The sequence below is a fragment of the Zalophus californianus genome, chromosome 13 (assembly GCF_009762305.2).
Source record: "Zalophus californianus isolate mZalCal1 chromosome 13, mZalCal1.pri.v2, whole genome shotgun sequence".
Lineage (NCBI taxonomy): Eukaryota > Metazoa > Chordata > Mammalia > Carnivora > Otariidae > Zalophus > Zalophus californianus.
The window spans coordinates 54,579,486-54,598,048 of NC_045607.1; the positions used below are offsets into that span (position 1 = coordinate 54,579,486).

The 18,563-nt window shown below is 37.6% G+C and overlaps 1 protein-coding gene across 8 annotated transcripts in view; it reads left to right on the forward strand.

Moving 5' to 3' along the window:
• The window catches only part of NFIB (nuclear factor I B), a 232,804-nt gene that overhangs the window by 188,755 nt on the left and 25,486 nt on the right, over positions 1-18,563 (forward strand). For 4 of the 8 annotated variants that reach the window (XM_027615063.2, XM_027615065.2, XM_027615061.2 and 1 more), the window contains 4 exons: positions 1,626-1,760; positions 5,605-5,789; positions 10,112-10,277; positions 13,366-13,448. In XM_027615063.2, coding sequence (XP_027470864.1) covers positions 1,626-1,760; positions 5,605-5,789; positions 10,112-10,277; positions 13,366-13,448 — 569 coding nt within the window. The remainder of the gene's footprint in view (positions 1-1,625; positions 1,761-5,604; positions 5,790-10,111; positions 10,278-13,365; positions 13,449-18,563) is intronic. The other 4 variants (XM_027615067.2, XM_035723542.1, XM_027615068.2 and 1 more) reach the window with 2 other exon arrangements.

Here is an 18,563-nt window from a genome sequence, read left to right on the forward strand (position 1 = left end):
CAAATTGAAATATTCATAAGTGAAATACTGTGCTGTCTGCAATTTGCTTCAAAGTGAAATGGGGGGTGGGGGAGCATAGATGGGGTAAAGGTGAAATAAGGTTGGCTATGAGTTGATAATTGTGGTAGTGTTATCTACCATAGCAATTTTCACACTGTTTTATAATTCCTTTTTAGCACGTGTGTATCCCCTCCCTAGTTTTTAAGTTTTGTAGAGGCTGGGGATGCCTGCGTGGCTCAGTAGGTTAAGCCTCTGCCTTTGCCTCAAGTCATGATCCCAGGGTCCTGGGATCGAGTCCCGCATCGGGCTCCCTGCTCAGTGGGGAGCCTGCTTTTCCCTCTGCCTGCCGCTTCCCCTGCTTGTGTTCTTTCTATCTCTCTGGCAGATAAATAAATAAAATCTTAAAAAAAAAAGTTTTGTAGAGGCTGAAACTTAATCTAGTTCACCATTGTGTCTCCAGCAACTAGTGTAGTGTCTGGCATAAATTCAGCCTTCAAGAAATATTTATGGAAGGATGTATTAATAAATCTGTCTTCTCAAGTGGTCTCCATGATTGCTGTCTCCATTTTGGCTAACTCATGCTCCATGTACTTTCGAGAGGGACGGCCTTAAACTATAAATGTGTGATCATATTTTGCTCATCAATAGCACTCCCCCATCAGGGCAAACATTCAGATATTTATACACATGGCCCCTCATTGTGTGGGTCCTGCCAGCTACTTGCTCCCTCATTCATCTCTGTACTTCACCACTTCACAGACTACTTGTACTACTTGTTTTCTATGCTCCATTCTCCAGAACATTTCCTCTCTCTGGGAGTGTCATCCCCATCCACATTTTAAACATGGCGCCACTGAGGCATCTTCCTTAACCTGGGGAGGCTGAGGTGGTCACTGCCCTTGTGCAGCGAAGCCAGCAAACACCACAACACAACACGCCTGCTTTCAACACGCTTCCTCCCTCTCAACTGTTGACAGCCATTTTCTTCTTATCATTTTCCCCTTCACTGACAGTGAGTATCCCTATAGCAGTTACTTTGTATTTTTTATAACATCCTCACTTTACCTGGCAAATAGAGGAAACCAATAAATATTTGCAGAATGAGCAAATTAAGGAATGTACTTTTTGTTAAACAAGTAATGAGTTTTCCATAGAAGATGTGAAATCAATGATAGACTTACCAGCGTTCCCAAAAGTTGTTTTTCACATTTGCACCAGGTTTTCTTCTGTTTTTTTCCACAGTGTAGTCAGCAGGTCAAAAAGACAAACCCCTGAATCGTATAAATCTAAGAATGAAATGCTGAGGTAAAAACGACCTTGATGTGAACCAAGGCGCCAAGGGAAACATGAGCCTTAGTTTTTCAAAAGTTCAAGATATATTTAGTAGGAGAAATAATTCCGGTGATAATTTTAATAAAGCCTTGGGTTAACTTCAGTGGAGATTGTTTCTGACATATTTCAAATCTCCAACATAACTGGGTCTTTGACCCTCAGTACATATTTTGTAGAAGAGCCCAAGTACAGAAATAATGAAATGTTGGAAAATGAGATCTCTTGTTATATTAACATGAACTTTATAGCTGAAGAAAGTCGTAAAGTTTGGGTTCTCCCCTCTTCCTTTGCAGATATGTCTTCTCCGACTACTATGAAGAAGCCCGAAAAGCCACTGTTCAGCTCTACATCTCCACAAGATTCTTCCCCAAGATTGAGCACTTTCCCCCAGCACCATCATCCCGGAATACCTGGAGTTGCACACAGTGGTGAGGAGTTTCAAGCACAGAGGAGAAGCGTCCCTCTTATTTGCAGAGCTCACTCTCAGGGATGGAGCAAGAGTTTTACTTAGAGCTGCAGGGGCCATATTCTCTCAGCCAAAAGAGGGAGGGTCGTGATCCAATCAAATATTTTTTTTCTTACCAATATATGAGAAAAGAGTTCCAAAGCATTCACTTAAATAACATTTGTGAATGTATTTTTAATTGCCTTTATTGGAAAGATTACAATCCCAAGAAATTAGAAGATATGGGATACATAGTTATCTTAACTGTAGCTTCAGGATTGGTCCCGACTCTATATATTTGACAAAGGAAACATGGAATTTCAAGTGTGTTGCTGAGTTTGGAGTATTTCCAGAGGCATTAAGATATACAGACACTGTTTCCAGAGATGTTATTTTCTATACAAAAATCGATACTTAATTACTTATTTAGGAGTGAAATTAAATCAGAAAAATAAAAGAGGTTCTTTGACAATTTTTTTGGTGCACAAATAAGTGTGGGCTAGTACACTTGATATTATGTCTAATATCTTAATTTACATAAGAAAAAGAATACAGTATTTCACATTTATACTTTAAAGAACAATTAAACTAAATCCCCTTTCAAAAATTAAAAGTGAGATATAATTAATAAACAATACTGTATAATTTCTACCTATTATTCTTGAGACCTAGAAAGGAGTGTATTGAATTTTTGGTGGAGAAAGTTTTGTATATAAATACGTTTGTAGCAATACTCTTATTGCTTTAAATTTAGAGATAGGCAATTTTTTATTCTTCCGACAAAATGAATCTGGTTTTTAAACCTTTACTCAAAGGATATAACTTCAGTTATAAAAAAAGTCTTTAGCTTTGATCTCTAAGTGTATGTTGATACATATCATTGCTATACTTTAAAAATGCATGGCCTTCACTAAGAAAATTATAAAATTAAGAACGGAATATACAAATCAAATGTGGTATAAAATATTTATATTTGTAGTGTTTGTACTGCTAGAATAGGTCAAAAAAGTCGGTAACTATTTTACGGATCTGTAATGTTGAATATTTGAGCAAAATTCACTTAGCAGTCAAATCATCCATGTATTATGACACCTGATTAAAATATTCAGATTTCTGACATTGGGAAAAAATTAAATAGTACACTTTTATATAATGAACCATGGAAACCTAGAGAAGCCTTCCACCTTGGTCCTTCACCAGATACTTACTCAATATGTAATGTATTAGGGCCTGTGGTAGGCACCTTGGTCATGAGACACAGTTTCTGTCCTTAAAGAGCTCACGGTCCAGCAGGGAGACAAGGGGACCACATCAGCTAGGCATGAAATCTGAACAGGACTAGACACTTTGAAAAGGATTAGATGCCCAGAAGAGATGTGTTCTTCCCTGAAGTTTAGAGAGTGAGTTCGCCACAAGAAGGAAGAACAAGGCAGGAGGAAGGTTGTTTCAGATGGAGCGAACGGCCTGTTATCAGGAAAGGTCACTGCAGCAAGGAACTGCCATCTATCCAAGGATCCACAAATATCTCCGTGTGGCCTGGGAAGAGAGAGCGGCCAGACATGAGTCCATGAAGTGAGGCAGGGCGGGTTCCCTACAGCTCTTGAAGACCGTACAAACCTCTGAAGTTGCTGGGCTTTTCTTCTGGAAGCAGTAGGGAGCCATTGAAAGATTTTTAGCAGAGAAGTGACTTGCCTGAGATGGCATTTTACAAAATTCGTTCATATGAGACTATAAAGGCTGTATAAGACTGGAGGAAAGGAGAGGAAGGCTTGGCATTAATGTAGGCAGGAAATACATGTACATACATGTATGCATGTGTGAATTCTTTCATAATGAAGGGAAACGTCTTCTGCCTGTATTTTGCTTTTCCGATTTTCAAGGACTAGAATGACCTTTATTGAGACGAAATAGCCATTTTTACTTTCAGTTTGAAATACTACATTCTACTAGCTTCTCTTGGGCCAGCCACAGCTTCTGTGAGCATAGTACAAGGGAGCCCAGAGCCTGAGCCCTGATTCGATATGTGCCGGTTCCATTGAACAAAGATCTCTTCCAAAACCACCTGGGCCACACTGATCTCAAGCCCAGGGGCACCAAGATGGAGCGGCGTATATATTCTTCAAGGGTTTGTGTACAGATGCAGGCAAAGACCATGGTTACATGGTCTTCATTTAGCTGAGATTAAGAGCACTTCAACACCAAGTTAAAAAGATGCCAGACTTAACTTAGGTGTTTGCATCTCCTTAAATTATACTTTCTCAAATGTGTATATTTCTTCAACAAAGTCGTATGTCAAAAAGGAGTTTCGTTTGAAGAAATATGTAATTGTTCTCTGAAATGCATCCCTTTGACGGAGGAGGCACACACTTCAGTGTGTGGAAAGATCACACGAGGCACTTGTTTAAACTGTACTTTCTGGTGCCTTACCCCTGGGAGGAGTCAAGACCCAGTAGTCTGTGTTTAGGCCCAGGAATCTGCATTGTAACAACGATCCAGAGGATCCCGAGTGACCCGGACATTCAGGAAACAAAGTTGTGACCGTAAAATTGAATTTATGATTCTTCCCTGAGATACATTCTTAATTTCTCGTATTTTCTGAAAAAAGCTTTCTTTGGGGAAGATAAGTAATATCCCTTTAAAAGTATATATATATATATATTTTTGCACATAATTACAAAGTTGGAGATAAGTTAGTCCAGATGATTTTCATTAATAGGTCATGGAAAGAACTTATTTTTCTTATTGTTTGCTAAGTTGTCTCATAAATCACTAAACATTTATCATATGTAATTTCCTATGATTTGGATCAAAATATTAAATAGAAACAGACATTTAATCTTCATTTCTACATATACTCGTTGGTACTCTTAATTGTACTTATGTGGTCAAATTCCTCAACCTTATAGAGATAATGATTGTGCAGTTATATTCTTTCCCATTTTTGAAACTTAAGGATTATATTTCAAAAACTAAACAATAAATTTTAGTCATACTGATGTTGAAAAATTACAGCACAATTAAACATCGTCTACATTGCATATGTTTTATATATTATTTCCCTTTATAAAATATGTGATTTATTGGTTAGTTAATATGCCTATATGAAAGTTTAAATTCACATTTCTGTGGGTTTTATTCTTGGTCTTATCTTAATAACATCTTTTAAGCTACATGTAATAAAAGTTAGAGTAGGAAGAAAAATAGTTACAGAATAGAGCTCTTTTGGTTTTGAAAGGAACATTTTCATTAGGAAAAAAGAGTTCCCAGGCCCTATGTTCACACGTTCATAAGCATTTGTCCAACGATCAGGTAATTATTCAGCACATTATTGTTTCCTAATTACTGGTTTCTCTTTTAACCAACCACCCGCTAGGACGTATAGGGAAAATGTTTATTTAAAATTGGAGTACATTTCTGTTTTGAATTTCGGTAGAGAGTCTGTGGGTGCCCCTGCCTTTTAATGGATGCTGTGAGTTGGTCTGGACTCAAGACACAAAGACTTTCTGATCAAAGATTGTATTCTGATGGGAAATAACTCTGCTTAAAGGAACGTTTTATGAAATATTGGCTTAACCTATAAAAGAGAAACTTCCTTTGTCTAAGCATTCATAGAGCTGGAGAGCCAGATCGCTAGTTCCTCAGAGTGGGGTTGGGTCTGCGTGTTCTCCCTGCCGGCATGGACGAGGGAGTCCTGCAGGGGAGTGTGGGTCGGTCATGGGGAAGTGGTGAGGAGCCGTCAGCGTGGCGGCCTCGCAGGGCTCTGGGGGGTGGGCCGGGGCAGCGGGCACCATAGCTGACGTCAGTCTCCCCTTTTCTGTCCTGTGCAGTCATCTCGACTCGAACTCCGCCTCCACCCTCACCGCTGCCATTTCCAACACAAGCTATTCTTCCTCCAGCCCCATCGAGCTACTTTTCTCATCCAACAATCAGATATCCTCCCCACCTGAATCCTCAGGATACTCTGAAGAACTATGTACCTTCTTATGACCCATCCAGTCCGCAAACCAGCCAGGTAAAAATGAGAGAGCAAATAAGATTAGAGCCTAAGGGAGATGGCACAGGTCTGACTCTAAGACGTGAAGCTTATTCAGACGGTATGTCTGGCAGAACATCAAGCTTTTGAAATCCATCTTCAGGAAGTTTCTTGGTGACTCAATAAGTTTTTATATAAAGGTGGCTGAATGACAGGTAGGAAGTGTCTTGCCCCAAAGGGGCACATTTGTGAAGATGTTTCTGGTTTGATGTTTTTGAATTTTCATTGACTGAAAAGAAAGTTTATGCAGAAAGTACATTGACAAAAAAGCTCAGAGCTGGAGTTCACACCTCTGAAATACCTGGTTTAACGCAGAGACAGAGTGCTTATTTCAGGCAGGAGCAAGGTATGCGCTAAAATAAACACACACAAAAGAACTTACAGTTGTATTTATAGACCAACTATTAGGTATTAAAATAAGCTTTGGTAATGTAAACATTGTCAGTGTTTGATGACTACTGGAATATTCTTTGCACAGACATGACTACATTTAATAATGAGTGCTATTACCAGAAGTGTCTTTTCTTTTTTCTTTCTTTCTTTCTTTCTCTCTCTCTCTCTCTTTTTTAAACATTGTGCAGTGGTTTTAGGGACTTTTATTGTATAAGTGTAGTGACCCATGTGCGTTTCTCACTCCTTAAACGTGTGGCTTCTTCTTTAGAGAGGTCACTTCATAGTGATTTGATACAGGACGATTTTTCATGATCAAATAGATAGGCTTTGTGCCAAAGCTGGTACAAATTGTAATATCCAAAATCTGTAATGTAGTTTTGATCTTTAGGTCTGGTATTTGGCATTGCTGCTTTACTTTCAAGATTCCTGCCCACTCATTATATCTTTTAATGCTCTGAGAGATTGTCATAAGCATTCTGTCATCAATGCTGTTCAGTTACTAACATGCCAGTGAATAGTATGTGCTTATTAATTTAGAATTAACATAGAAAAGATCTGAAAAAATCATTTTTGGTCGTAATTGTTAAAATGAAGCAAAATGGTCTTTTTTGAACGTTTTATTTTGAATAACAACATAGCCAGCACCATTTGGGTTACTTAAAAAGTTACCTGTACTTTTAGTTCTATCGACTAATAATACTAAACTAAATACACCATTCTTGAGTTGTGACTTTGTAGTTAAACCATTTGTATTTTAGAAGAAAATGTCCAAATGGTATAGCACTTTTGATGACTATACTAAGAATTACTAAGTAAAACAGTGGGATCTTAATATATCAGTTTAGAAATAAAATTTGCTGTCAGATCATGGATTCAAGAGTCTCAGTTCCATAGAGCATTTTGCTAGACTCAGCTGGGAACAGTGCGCACAAGGTCTGATTTTAATTTGTGTAGAATTTCCATGAATAACAAAGTCTAATTAAGACATCCATTAAAAGTCCTTAACGTTAATTCAGTGTGGAAAATCTTAGAGTTCCATTGGATTTTTTTTTTTAACTGATGTCTTAATTAGACACTGTTAGGGGAAAAATTATGCAAATTAAAATCAGGCCCTTAGTGTTACGCATTTCTTTAATTATTCAGTGCTTGTTTTAGGTATATTTCCATTTCTTTATAAGTTAAGAGGGCATATTAGGTGATAATCTGCCTATATTGTTCTGCTTTTCTTCCTATTTTTAAGGTAAAGATCCAGCTTCTGAGAGAAGCATCTTACTTTCATCTCAATTAAAAAAAAAAAAATCCCCTCTCAGGATTTTGTATAATAGGAGCAACGTGCTAGCAGGGTAATCCTTTCCAAATGCCGTTCAACTTCATCTTCAGATAAGATGTCTCTCTTTTCATATCTATGGTGTGAAAGTTCATCTAACAACCTTAAAAGAGAAGCCTTAGAGTATAGCTTCATCTGTTTGAACCAGTAAAAAACCCAAAAGGAATAACCCTCTCATTCTTCCAGACCCTGAATTCCAGAAAAGTTGTCTGTATCGGCTTGGGACCGACTTGCTTCTTTGTCAGTTTTATTCTTTTTAAATGAGAGAAATGTCTGTTGGTTCATGTCGATTCCATTCCAGTAGACAAAGCTTGCAGAATGGGCGAGGTAATATCAGATTCTGTGGCAGCATTTTCTTGACATTATTGTCATTCTTCTGTCCCGTGTTCTCAGGTAGGTCCTATCCAACTGTTTTGGTGAACACACTATACAGAAATGCTTTTTACTACCGAATGTACCACCAGTGATAAAACGAGGTCGCTCTTCTTTCTTGAGGAAGATACATGAAACAGTCTTTTGCAATGTTCAGATAACCAGAAGCTGATCGTCTGCTTTAGAAAAAAACTACTTTTTCCACTTGAAAGAAAATGCGTCTTTCTAGTAAATTGCAGAACTGTTTTTATGGGCACATCATAGCTCCTTTGATTTTTAGCTCCAACTCAAAACCAATTAATTAGCATTTCAAAAGAGGACTCTTGACACTTACCTGTTTAGCTCTGAAAATGGGAAAAATGAGGACTTGTTCACCTGTGGTTCACTATCCCTTCCCAAATTTCCTCCAGCTCTGCACTGATTTTGATTTGCTAAGTCTAGCAACTGAGATGCCTCATCCTCCCCACAGCAATTTGGAGATTAATTGCATTGCTGGTGCACCGATTAGACTGAGACAGTCATGCTATTCAGTGGATTATTTTAAATAAAATTAGTCAAAAGATATAACTCTCTCATAGGTTTCCGTAGGGGGAAACTCTGGTCAATTTTCCTGACATAAAGTTAAATACTTAAAATTACTCATGATGAATAGGCAGGATATTCAAGAAGTCCATTTTCTTTATAGAATAAATAATGTGGCCTCTGAGGAACCCAACCAAAGACTTAGTTCATGTCTGTGAGTTACAGTATTTAAGTGTTATTAGCTGTTCATCTTTTTGTCTAAAGAAATGTCTCCTGGTAATTTATGTGCAGGTATTTAGATAAATATTCTGCTTCATTGCATTCTTTGCCTTTAACAGTGCTGATTATAAAGACTAAATATTTGTGGAGAATATTCTCATGGCAAATTGTTATGTACACCATACAGTGGAGAATTCCAACATGAGTGTAATCAAGAATAACGTTCTCTGTCTAGAAAAATACATTCCAGTTTTTTGTTTTTTTTTTTTAAGCAGTGTACCCTTAGGATTTTTTCTCCTACCACAGATACTATTTTCATACCCGGGGCTAAAACTCAGATATTAATATCTTTTCTATCATTGCCCTGGGGATTTTCTCAGTTGATTCCCACAAATGTCAACAATAATGTTTTGTGTAGCTCCCCATGCCCAGCCATGGAGGAGTAACTTAAGTAACAAAGTATATTCGATTGCCCTCTGCTTTACTTGAGCACATTTTCTTTTTAAAAGATTTTATTTATTTATTTGACAGAGAGAGACCCAGTGAGAGAGGGAACACAAGCACGGGGAGTGGGAGAGGGAGAAGCAGGCTCCCCACTGATCAGGGAGCCGGATGTGATGCGGGGCTCCATCCCAGGACCCCACGATCATGACCTGAGCCAGGGGCAGACACTTAATGACTGAGTCCCCCAGGCACCCCTGCTTCAGCACATTTTAATTGACTTTAGAAATCTTTTATTTGTAGCTGTAAAGTCAGGCCTAGTCCATCATTGTATATCATGGTGTGGACCTGAAATTTTAAATGCTTTAAATATCATTCTATCTGCTTGTATGAGTAAATCACCAAAAGTGAAGCGGAGATCCTCGATTCTAAATGGCTGGATGTGTGTGTCCGAGCGTCCCTGTGTGTGACGGAGAGCTAAGAGGTTTTGAACACAGAAGATGGGCCTTGACTATAAATGATGGAAACTATTAAGTTTGATGTGTTTGAGCTCCTAGATTACCCTCGTCTTCTTTGTGTCAGTGATAGCATCATTAGGTGAGAATTGTGTTCTGAAAGCCCAAACAGACTCACTACAGAAAACGAAGAGCAGAGAAGAAGGAGGCGTGGCTCAAATTCTTACTAGCTCAGGGAGGACTTACATTGTTGCCTTGGGCTCAGCATGTAAGTCTCCACTCGAGTCTTCTGTGCTACTGAATGAAAGGATCAGTCTACCTGGCTCTCAGGGGTGTTGTAAAGATGAAATTACCGATGTAAAGTGTTTTGAAGGTGAAGACTTTCTTTGAAACGCTGCTTCTTCTTTTTACTACTAACCGCTAGTTGGTCTCTGTGACTCAGGCTTGAGAGGGCTTGTGGCGTCCCCAGCAAGTCCGCAGGGTTCACGCGGCCAAGTGTGCGGAGTGGAGTTGTTGGACGAGACGACTGCCTTTTGGATTGTTTCACCCGGCATTCTGTTTTTGTTTTGTAGCCTAACAGCAGTGGTCAAGTGGTAGGGAAAGTGCCTGGCCATTTCACACCTGTCTTGGCACCCTCTCCCCATCCCAGTGCAATGCGACCTGTGACCCTGACCATGACAGATACTAAACCCATCACTACATCCACTGAAGGTGAGGCAGCTTCACCTACAGCAACCAGTAAGTATTTCTGTAGGAAATGAGAAATGTCCATCAAAAGGCACCATTGGATACCTGATCCAAGGTGGAGAACACGGCAACTTTTCAGACCCGATGGAGATTTCTCATTTATGTGGAACTAGCAGGCATGTATGTGGCCTGGCTATCACAAGCTCTCTCTTATCAAATTTCAGTCCGTACATCATATTTGAAAAGGGAGAAGCGTATTTGTTTGAATAAACAGCTCTAACAAAAATGATAAGTCATGCCTGCTTGTTCAAGGTATACATTGAAAAGACACTGAATAACATAATGCAGTGTGCAAGGTTTCTCTGTCACCCAGAGAGAGATCAGATAATTGTTACTTATTGGAGCATTCCTATAGAAATCAGTGCCCTTCACAAGGCAGACTGAATCAGTGCCTCTGAAAGATAATTGCACGTTTATATTACCGTAGGTTATGTCATTGCAAAAAAACAGTTACACGATGTTGGGTGTGAATGAGAACATTTCGAAGCTGAGTATGAGGCACATGTAAGCTGCTACCTACACTTTCATTGTCTGTGACTTTTTTTTTTCTTTTTTTTGCTTTTTAACATGGCTTTTAACATGGCTATAACATTTTAAATGTCAGAGATTTAGCCAGTGAACTTAACAGAGAACATACCGATAAACCAATGATTCCTTTGCTTCTTCATACAGAATACTCATCAATACACAAAAAATTATTACACAGTTTTTTAATTGGCTTCAACCAAACTACCGGCTCCCTAGAACTAGTATAGTGGAATTGATAAAGTTCCAGGCAGGAGTAATTAGCAGGCTCCTCATCAATTATGCCTTCTATATCTGAAATTCAGAGGTTCCATTTTCTTTCCAAGAGCAAAAAAAAAAAATTGAGATGCTCTGGAAATTTGTAAGTGAACGTACAGAGACACCACTGGCTCTTTCTTTCTCAGGCTTTGGAAAGATGTTTTCCTTTTTTTTTTTTTTTTTTTTGTTTTCTTTTTTCTTTTTTGGTGACTTCTGAAAACCTAGGAAGGAACACTACAAGAAAAAAGGACAATACTTTGAGGGTACAGTGAATTGAGCATTTCTTTCTCAAAATTCATGAGGCCCCATAGCCTAATCAGTCCATGTAGGCTTATAATTCCCATCAATAATCATTAATTTTTGTAATTGGTCTGTTGGTAGAGGGTCCAGTGAGCACTTCCCTGAATGCACAGATGGATGAAACCCAGTCAAGGAAGATTAAAAATTCTTTTGTTCTAAAGGTTAGCTATATACACTACGGCTGCTAAAATACTTGTAAAAGTGGATGTGTTGGCTTCTTTTAGCAAAGTCAGCAGTTTAAATAAAGGCAAATAGAAAACAAAGATTTTTTTTTTTAAAGTTTTTGAAAGACCATCACATGATAAATGATTCAAACCAAGTTCTAGAAACTTCAGGTACCTACTCTTCTAGTGACATTAATAGATGACATTCAAGGGAGGATCAGACCCAAATGATCACAGCTGTTGTCAGCCTGCTTGCTAATGCATTGTTCTTATACTCACCTAGAGGGTGGTCAAAAAGGGATCTGATTTGACTAATAAAATTACAAAATACTCAGAAGGAATATCTTGGTTTGTATAAAGACGGCTGTATCAGCCCATTTTCCACTCCTGCATAAAAGAAATACAGTGAGTTATTTTCTTCCCTATACACAAACTTGGAGCTCTAGCTCCCGATCCAGCACTGATAATGAAAAATTGGCCTTTGAGCTGATAAGTCAATAAAATTAAAGAAACCACATAGACCAGGGAAACCTCTTTCTCATGGCTGAAAAGAGAAAATACCACAGACTTGTTGCCACTCTATAAGGGTGAGGCTTTTCTCCAGCTGTCCATGCTGTACATTGAATTCCAGGGGCCTGGAGATCGAGTAGGGGCTCCGCCCTTCTGGCTGTCCTTGGATGGGCCCCTTTATTCAGGAGTAATTAATGCTGAATTGTGAGCATCTTCACTGTTTTAAAAAGTTGACCTAAAAAAGCCTCAATGGATCTAATTCTGCAACCCTTCAAATGAACATGGCAGAATTAATATATTTGGTTAAAAAAAAAACTTTTAAAGATTAATGTCTGGATTTCTTATTAATCTGATAGCGTTAAACCAAATATTTTAACTTCCTTCAGACCCGTAGATGTAACAAGAATGGTGAAAATGTAGTTCTGTTTTTTCCGGCAGGGAGCAACGGGATTGCTTTAGTGCTGGGAACTCCTTTCCTTGTGAAAACAAACAGAAATCTTTAGGAATAGGGAGATGTTTTCTTTGGAAAATTCACTGTGCACCAAAAGGCACCTCTACAAAAAGTACTTACAAGTTGAGAGTAAATAACTTAAGGAATATTCACCATAGGTACTTAGTGCCTGGTGGCCAAGTATTTCAAAGGGGCCACCGTCCCCCTCCCTGGACCAGTCACAAGAAATTGACTTTTTGTGCTTATGGAAAATAAAGAATTTTTTTCAAAAACATGTCTATCAAACTTAAGGTCATTTTCACACTAAATAGAATACTGACCTAATTCACTCTATAGGATATCATAAATATAGGCTTCTCCCTCATGTTAGAAATATTAGATTTTCTCTTTAGTAAGACATGTTTTTTTCTGTATCATCAAGCATATCTGCTTAAATCCCACTCATTACAAGCTTTTTCCCAATAGACTTTCAGTCTTACATTTAGAATCTCAGACCATCATTGATTATCCCATTATTAGACAACTAATATCTGGTGAAACAGGACAAGTAGGAAAAACCTTTCTACTTAGCCAGTCCTTGGTTCTCCTGCCAGGACTATAACTGGAGCACGTAAGTGTGAGATGTCCACACCAGAGGCCGGCATGTGGTTGATTGGACAGATTTCTGGGGAGGGGGATAAAGAAGTTGAGTTGAGGTCAACCGCCATTTCTTTTATATCACTTGGTGTTCACTCAAACAAAAGAACAGAGAAATAGAGACACTTTTTTTTTCGGTTGCAAATCCCACGTCCTGGGTTTTCTTTTACATGGACAGGGTGTTCATTCTGATAGTTCACAATTTTTATCTTTGTTTTTGTTCTTCCTTAATCAGCCTACACAGCCTCAGGCACATCTCAAGCCAATCGATATGTGGGACTAAGCCCAAGAGACCCATCCTTCCTACATCAGCAACAGGTGGGCACGTTTCACCCAGGTGTGATGGTGTAGCACGCTTTCCGCATTGGTGCTCTCTCCATGCTGCCTCTCAGATCTGGACTCAGAATGGGGCTCCCGGGGCTTCTGGGAAAGAAACTGATCATTTCGTTTTCCAGAATATTTTCTCATTTATCCTTTGTTTCTTGCCTCTCTAAACAGGGTTTCTCAAATTGGCTCAAGACCTTTTCCATCTCTGTGGCCTCTATCCATAACATCCATGAGTAACAGGGTCTTGGCCAGGGTATTTTTCTCAGTCTTATTGGCTATTGAGAACTTACTAGCCTTTAGCTTCCGAAGACAAAAAAATTGAAAACTGATTGAAAAGCCCATTAGAGTAGAAGCAGTACACAATTTGTGTTTTTGAGCTCTTTCGTATTTTCCAGATGTTTTACTCCTCATTTTGGACCTTTAGTCCAAGAGGATGAGTTATGAAGCTAAAATCTCGGGCGACACATCATTCCTGTTTTAATAGGTTTAAATTGGTTTACTGATTTCAGATGTGATAAAACACTTTTTTTTGTTCTGCTTTTTTACATCATTTATGTTTCAAGTAGTATTTTAAATTTCACATCTCATTAATGCTGTAAATTTAATGCAAATGAAGTGTTTACCCAAACTGTGAAAATATACAGCCAGGATTAATGGTGGCTTATAAACAAATTAGCCACAGTCAAAAGCATGGAACATACCAATACAGAAATCCAACGATTCTAGTTATAGGATGACAGAAATAATTCCAAACACTTCAGAATTTAAATATGTTTTTATGATGCATATGTTTGCTGCTCTCAAGTTCTGATAGCAGAGCGGCTTGAAATTAACAGTGTGCAAAATATTAAATAGGGAAAAATAGGCTATCATGAATAAGAAAAAGCTGGTATAAACTAACTGGCTGTTCGTTCAAAAGTTGAATGCGCGTGTATTGCATCTGTGTTTTTACGTATGTGGTCAGCCCGCGCAGGGACCCATGCCTGCTTCTTTTGTTCTGGACTTGCCCGCCTAGCTCGTGTTGTATCTCTCTCTGTGCCTCCCGCAAGATTCCCAAGTCCTGCCCAGTTGCGGACCAAGGTAGCAGACGGCGTAGATCAAAGGTCACCACATGCAGAGTTCAGAGAAGAATCATAAAGATGATAGCTTATTCAAGATATTTGACATTGTGCCAGATTTTTAAAAAGCAAAACAAAACAAAAAGAGTGAGAACTAACTGAAAACATCTGTACACAGTTACAGAAATACCAAATAATAATTAGCGGTTTTGCCCGCCATTGGCTTTTCAACATAATTCTCTGGAATGTTGCTTTTTTTCACCTCTAAAATTGCTATAATGTGAAATGTGTTATAATTACTATAATATGGTTCTATTTGACAAATGTATATGTTCACTGTGTTTTCTAAAAACATATGTAGGATTTATACGTTTAGAGACTTGTTCTTTTAAAAATCATTCCACATATTTTCAGAAATATTTTTACCATGGGATTTGCATTATTCTTTATGACACATCTCTACTTTGTAGTTAATTTTTTAATTCACAGACACATGCCTCCATTATTTAAACCTTTAGCCCCAAACACATTTAGATTATACCCAGTTCCATGTATTTAGAAGCAGTCTTCCCATCCCCCTGTGCTAACCTATGGCAGTTTTAATATTTTTTTTATATTTATCACTTATGAGTAATGTTAGAGGCTCAGGAAATTATGATCACAAAATTTCATCATGCAGAATTTACTTCTTTTTTCACATATCCCAAAGATAAATCAAGAAAACTTAGCAAGCATCAGGAAAGCGTGAGTCTTAAGGTAGATGGAGTTCTGAGCATACTTTAATTGAGATATATATATATATATATACATATATATATATATATATATGAGTTCTGGAACTATAAACTTTTCTCATCAAAGACCACCACTTCTTATTTAAGTGGGCAATGTCAAGTGAAGACCCCTTACAATATAAGTAATATTTGTTTGGTCAAATGCGTTTGATATTTATGGAACACACGATGTGTCTTGATCCTTGGAAGAAAAAAGCTATAGAAGCTTCAGAGCCTAACATGTAATGTTCAATTCTATTGAGGATTGGTATTTACCAGGCAAATGGATAACTTGCCCTGTATATAATGGAAGACTTAGTGCTAGTTTTTGAAATGAAGAAGCTCAATATGCCAGATTTATAATGAGCTGCAATTTTGAGGCATGCAGAAAATGCGTGTACATGCATCTCATACTATACATGAGTATTACTGAAGCAAGGTTCCAGTTAAAACATTATTACTTTTATGCTTTTAAATTTTAAAAGACCCACTGAGCTGAAGTTTCAGGCTTACTATCCAGGAACAGAGGGACAGAAATAGTTTAAGTGACTTAAGTAGAGTAAAGGTTATGCTTTCGCACAGCAGAAATGAGATTGATTTACTGTGTCCTTTCATTACTTTACAAAGATTTAAAAGAGACCACTCTTGTAACAGCAGGTTCTAAATGCATTTGGTTTAAAGCACTCAGTGATGAATGAAAAGGAAAATCAAGGGGTACATGAAATAAAGGTAATCAATCATTTTATATTAGCTAGGAGAAATTCAAAATTAGAAAGGCAATGGATTTAGTCTGAGAGAGTTCTTTTAAACATTCCCCATAGCCTTTAATATACATGACCCCTTAAGAATAAATATTGTCACCAGGTACATTCTTCAGTTTATTGGCGGCTGCTTTATAAAGATTTATCCTTTAAGGTTATGAAAAGTATTGATGTGCATTGTGCTGTGCTATTTTTTCTCAGAAAAGAACTTTAATATAGCCTACATAAATTAGGGTTAACGATAAATTTAAAATTGTTGAATAATTCTGACTATCTTATAAATAATCTTTCCACAAGATGACAATAAAGCAGACCCTTCAATATAGTCGTTTCTAACACACAGGGACACTGGCCTTCTTCGATTGAGATGGCCAATGTTAAAATTAACCCTATACTCCACTTGTAAGAGTAATATGTCCATATTGGCAAATTTGACTCCTAAAAGTATATGCTTTTATGCCCATCAACTTGGTACACATACAGCTGTTATTAGTAATTATACATTTCTGTGCTCCTTGATAATGGTTATTACTGATTATTATTGGTCGCTAACTGACTTGAAATAACTAGTTTTTTCTGACACAGGAATGTCACCTGTCCCTGCAAATATTGATATCTCATTTGAATCTAAAAAATAAAAAATCCATAATCATGAAGAGTAATTCAAAAAGATTCATGGAAACCAGTTGATAATTTGCTATTAAAAACAATCCTCTCCAACTGGTCATAATAATCAGCTCATGCCAGCTGATCAGGACTTGAAATTTTTCCTTTGTCCCCTAACACAGTCTTGTGTGTTGTGTGGTTCAAGGTCTGGAACTAGACTGTCTGTGAGATGATTGACTTAGTTCATGCGCTCACTATGGGCTTGGGGAGATCTTGAAAGCAGACATCAATTGGAACTCCATATTCTTCTTTAACTTTTCTGTTGGAAGATGGTGTGGTGGCTTAAAGAACTCCTGGGTCCTGCTTTGGCAAACTGAACTCTGTAGTCTCTCCTGAGAAATGTCTTTTTTATGATTCGGAACTTTTTCACAAGTGTCAAGGACCTCCTCTCTGACCTCACTGCACAAAAGTTTAGCAGAATGCAGTGTTTACCTTTCTTCACACTGCACGGAGTGCACGGTGCACATTCACCATGATAGGCAAGGAGGGAAGTATATGTCCCAAGTTTTGTCTCTTTGACAAAATGGGAACTCTATAGCAGAGTGTTGGACTTTGCTCATAAAATACAGAAATTATTCTATAATCCAGTCTACTGATTTTAGCATAAATGGTGAATATGAGACAACTTACTTGAATTAACACCAGTTCCTTATCTGGTCAACCTCATAATGAATTTGTTAAATCTCAGGACTTCTTTCTTTGCTCTCATTGCAAGTTGTGGGATCAAAGAAGGCCTCATTAACTTTTCACCCTTCTATTTGAGTGGAAGGTTATAATAAAAACATAAATCTTTAACTATTATACATCAGTACAACATATAAAAAAAATCTTACTGCAAGTTGGAAATAAAAGTTTGTAGCTAAGAAGCTTCTTGTTTGGAAATAAAAGATTGCTATTTGAACCAGCTATTGAAAAGCATATTAACTTTTGATATAGATTTGAGATTTTGCTAAAATAAATGGGAGGTCCCTTTTGCCTTTCCAAAGGGAGACAACAAAGTCAAGTAAGCTCTAGTTTGTAAGATGTAAGGCTTGTTTTCTTCATCTCTCAAAATTATAATCTCCTGACTGTGTATAGCACTTATTAGATCTAATGAATGCATGGCCTGATCAACTCAGGTCCTTGCATTATGTACACGATTGCATGGATTTTATTGGTGCTTGAGCTTCAGCATGTTACATCTCTTGCATGACTACTTAATGCTATTATTTCAGTTTCAATTACTGGGCCACCTTATATCAAAATATTTTCAACACTTTCCTTGATACAGTTTTGAAACTCAAATTTGGAGGTACTTTTCATTACACTGGACATTTCTGTTACACCAGATGGCCTTCCTAATAAGACATTGCCTCTGTAGGATTTTTTTTTTCAATTAAGATATTAATTGAAATTTCTTTATGTTGTTTGTCCTGGCAAATGGCAAAGCCAAAGCTAGGTATATTGAGACCACTGGAAAGGTAGTCTTTTATTAGAGGCAAGCAATTGAAAGGACACAAGTGGACTATCAACAAACTTTTCAATAAAGTCAGGAAGCAGGCTATCAACACTTGGGCTGTTCTTATTGTGTCTGTTATCATAATTGACAGCTTGACGTAAAACCCTATCACATGACTTCTGGGTAGGTATGTAAATGGATAAGAGGTCACTCTTCACATATGCTAGCTGGAGAGGAAACACATTTAAAGGAAGTTTCAGTCAAAATAATGGCTATGCAAATGTTTAGCTTTTTGGCTAGTTCTTAAGTTTTAAAAAAACCTTCCATGGTCTGTTTGATCATTCATTTATTTATTAACTTACTTTGAGTAGTTATCAAATGCTAATGTCCAGATAGACCATTCTAATTAA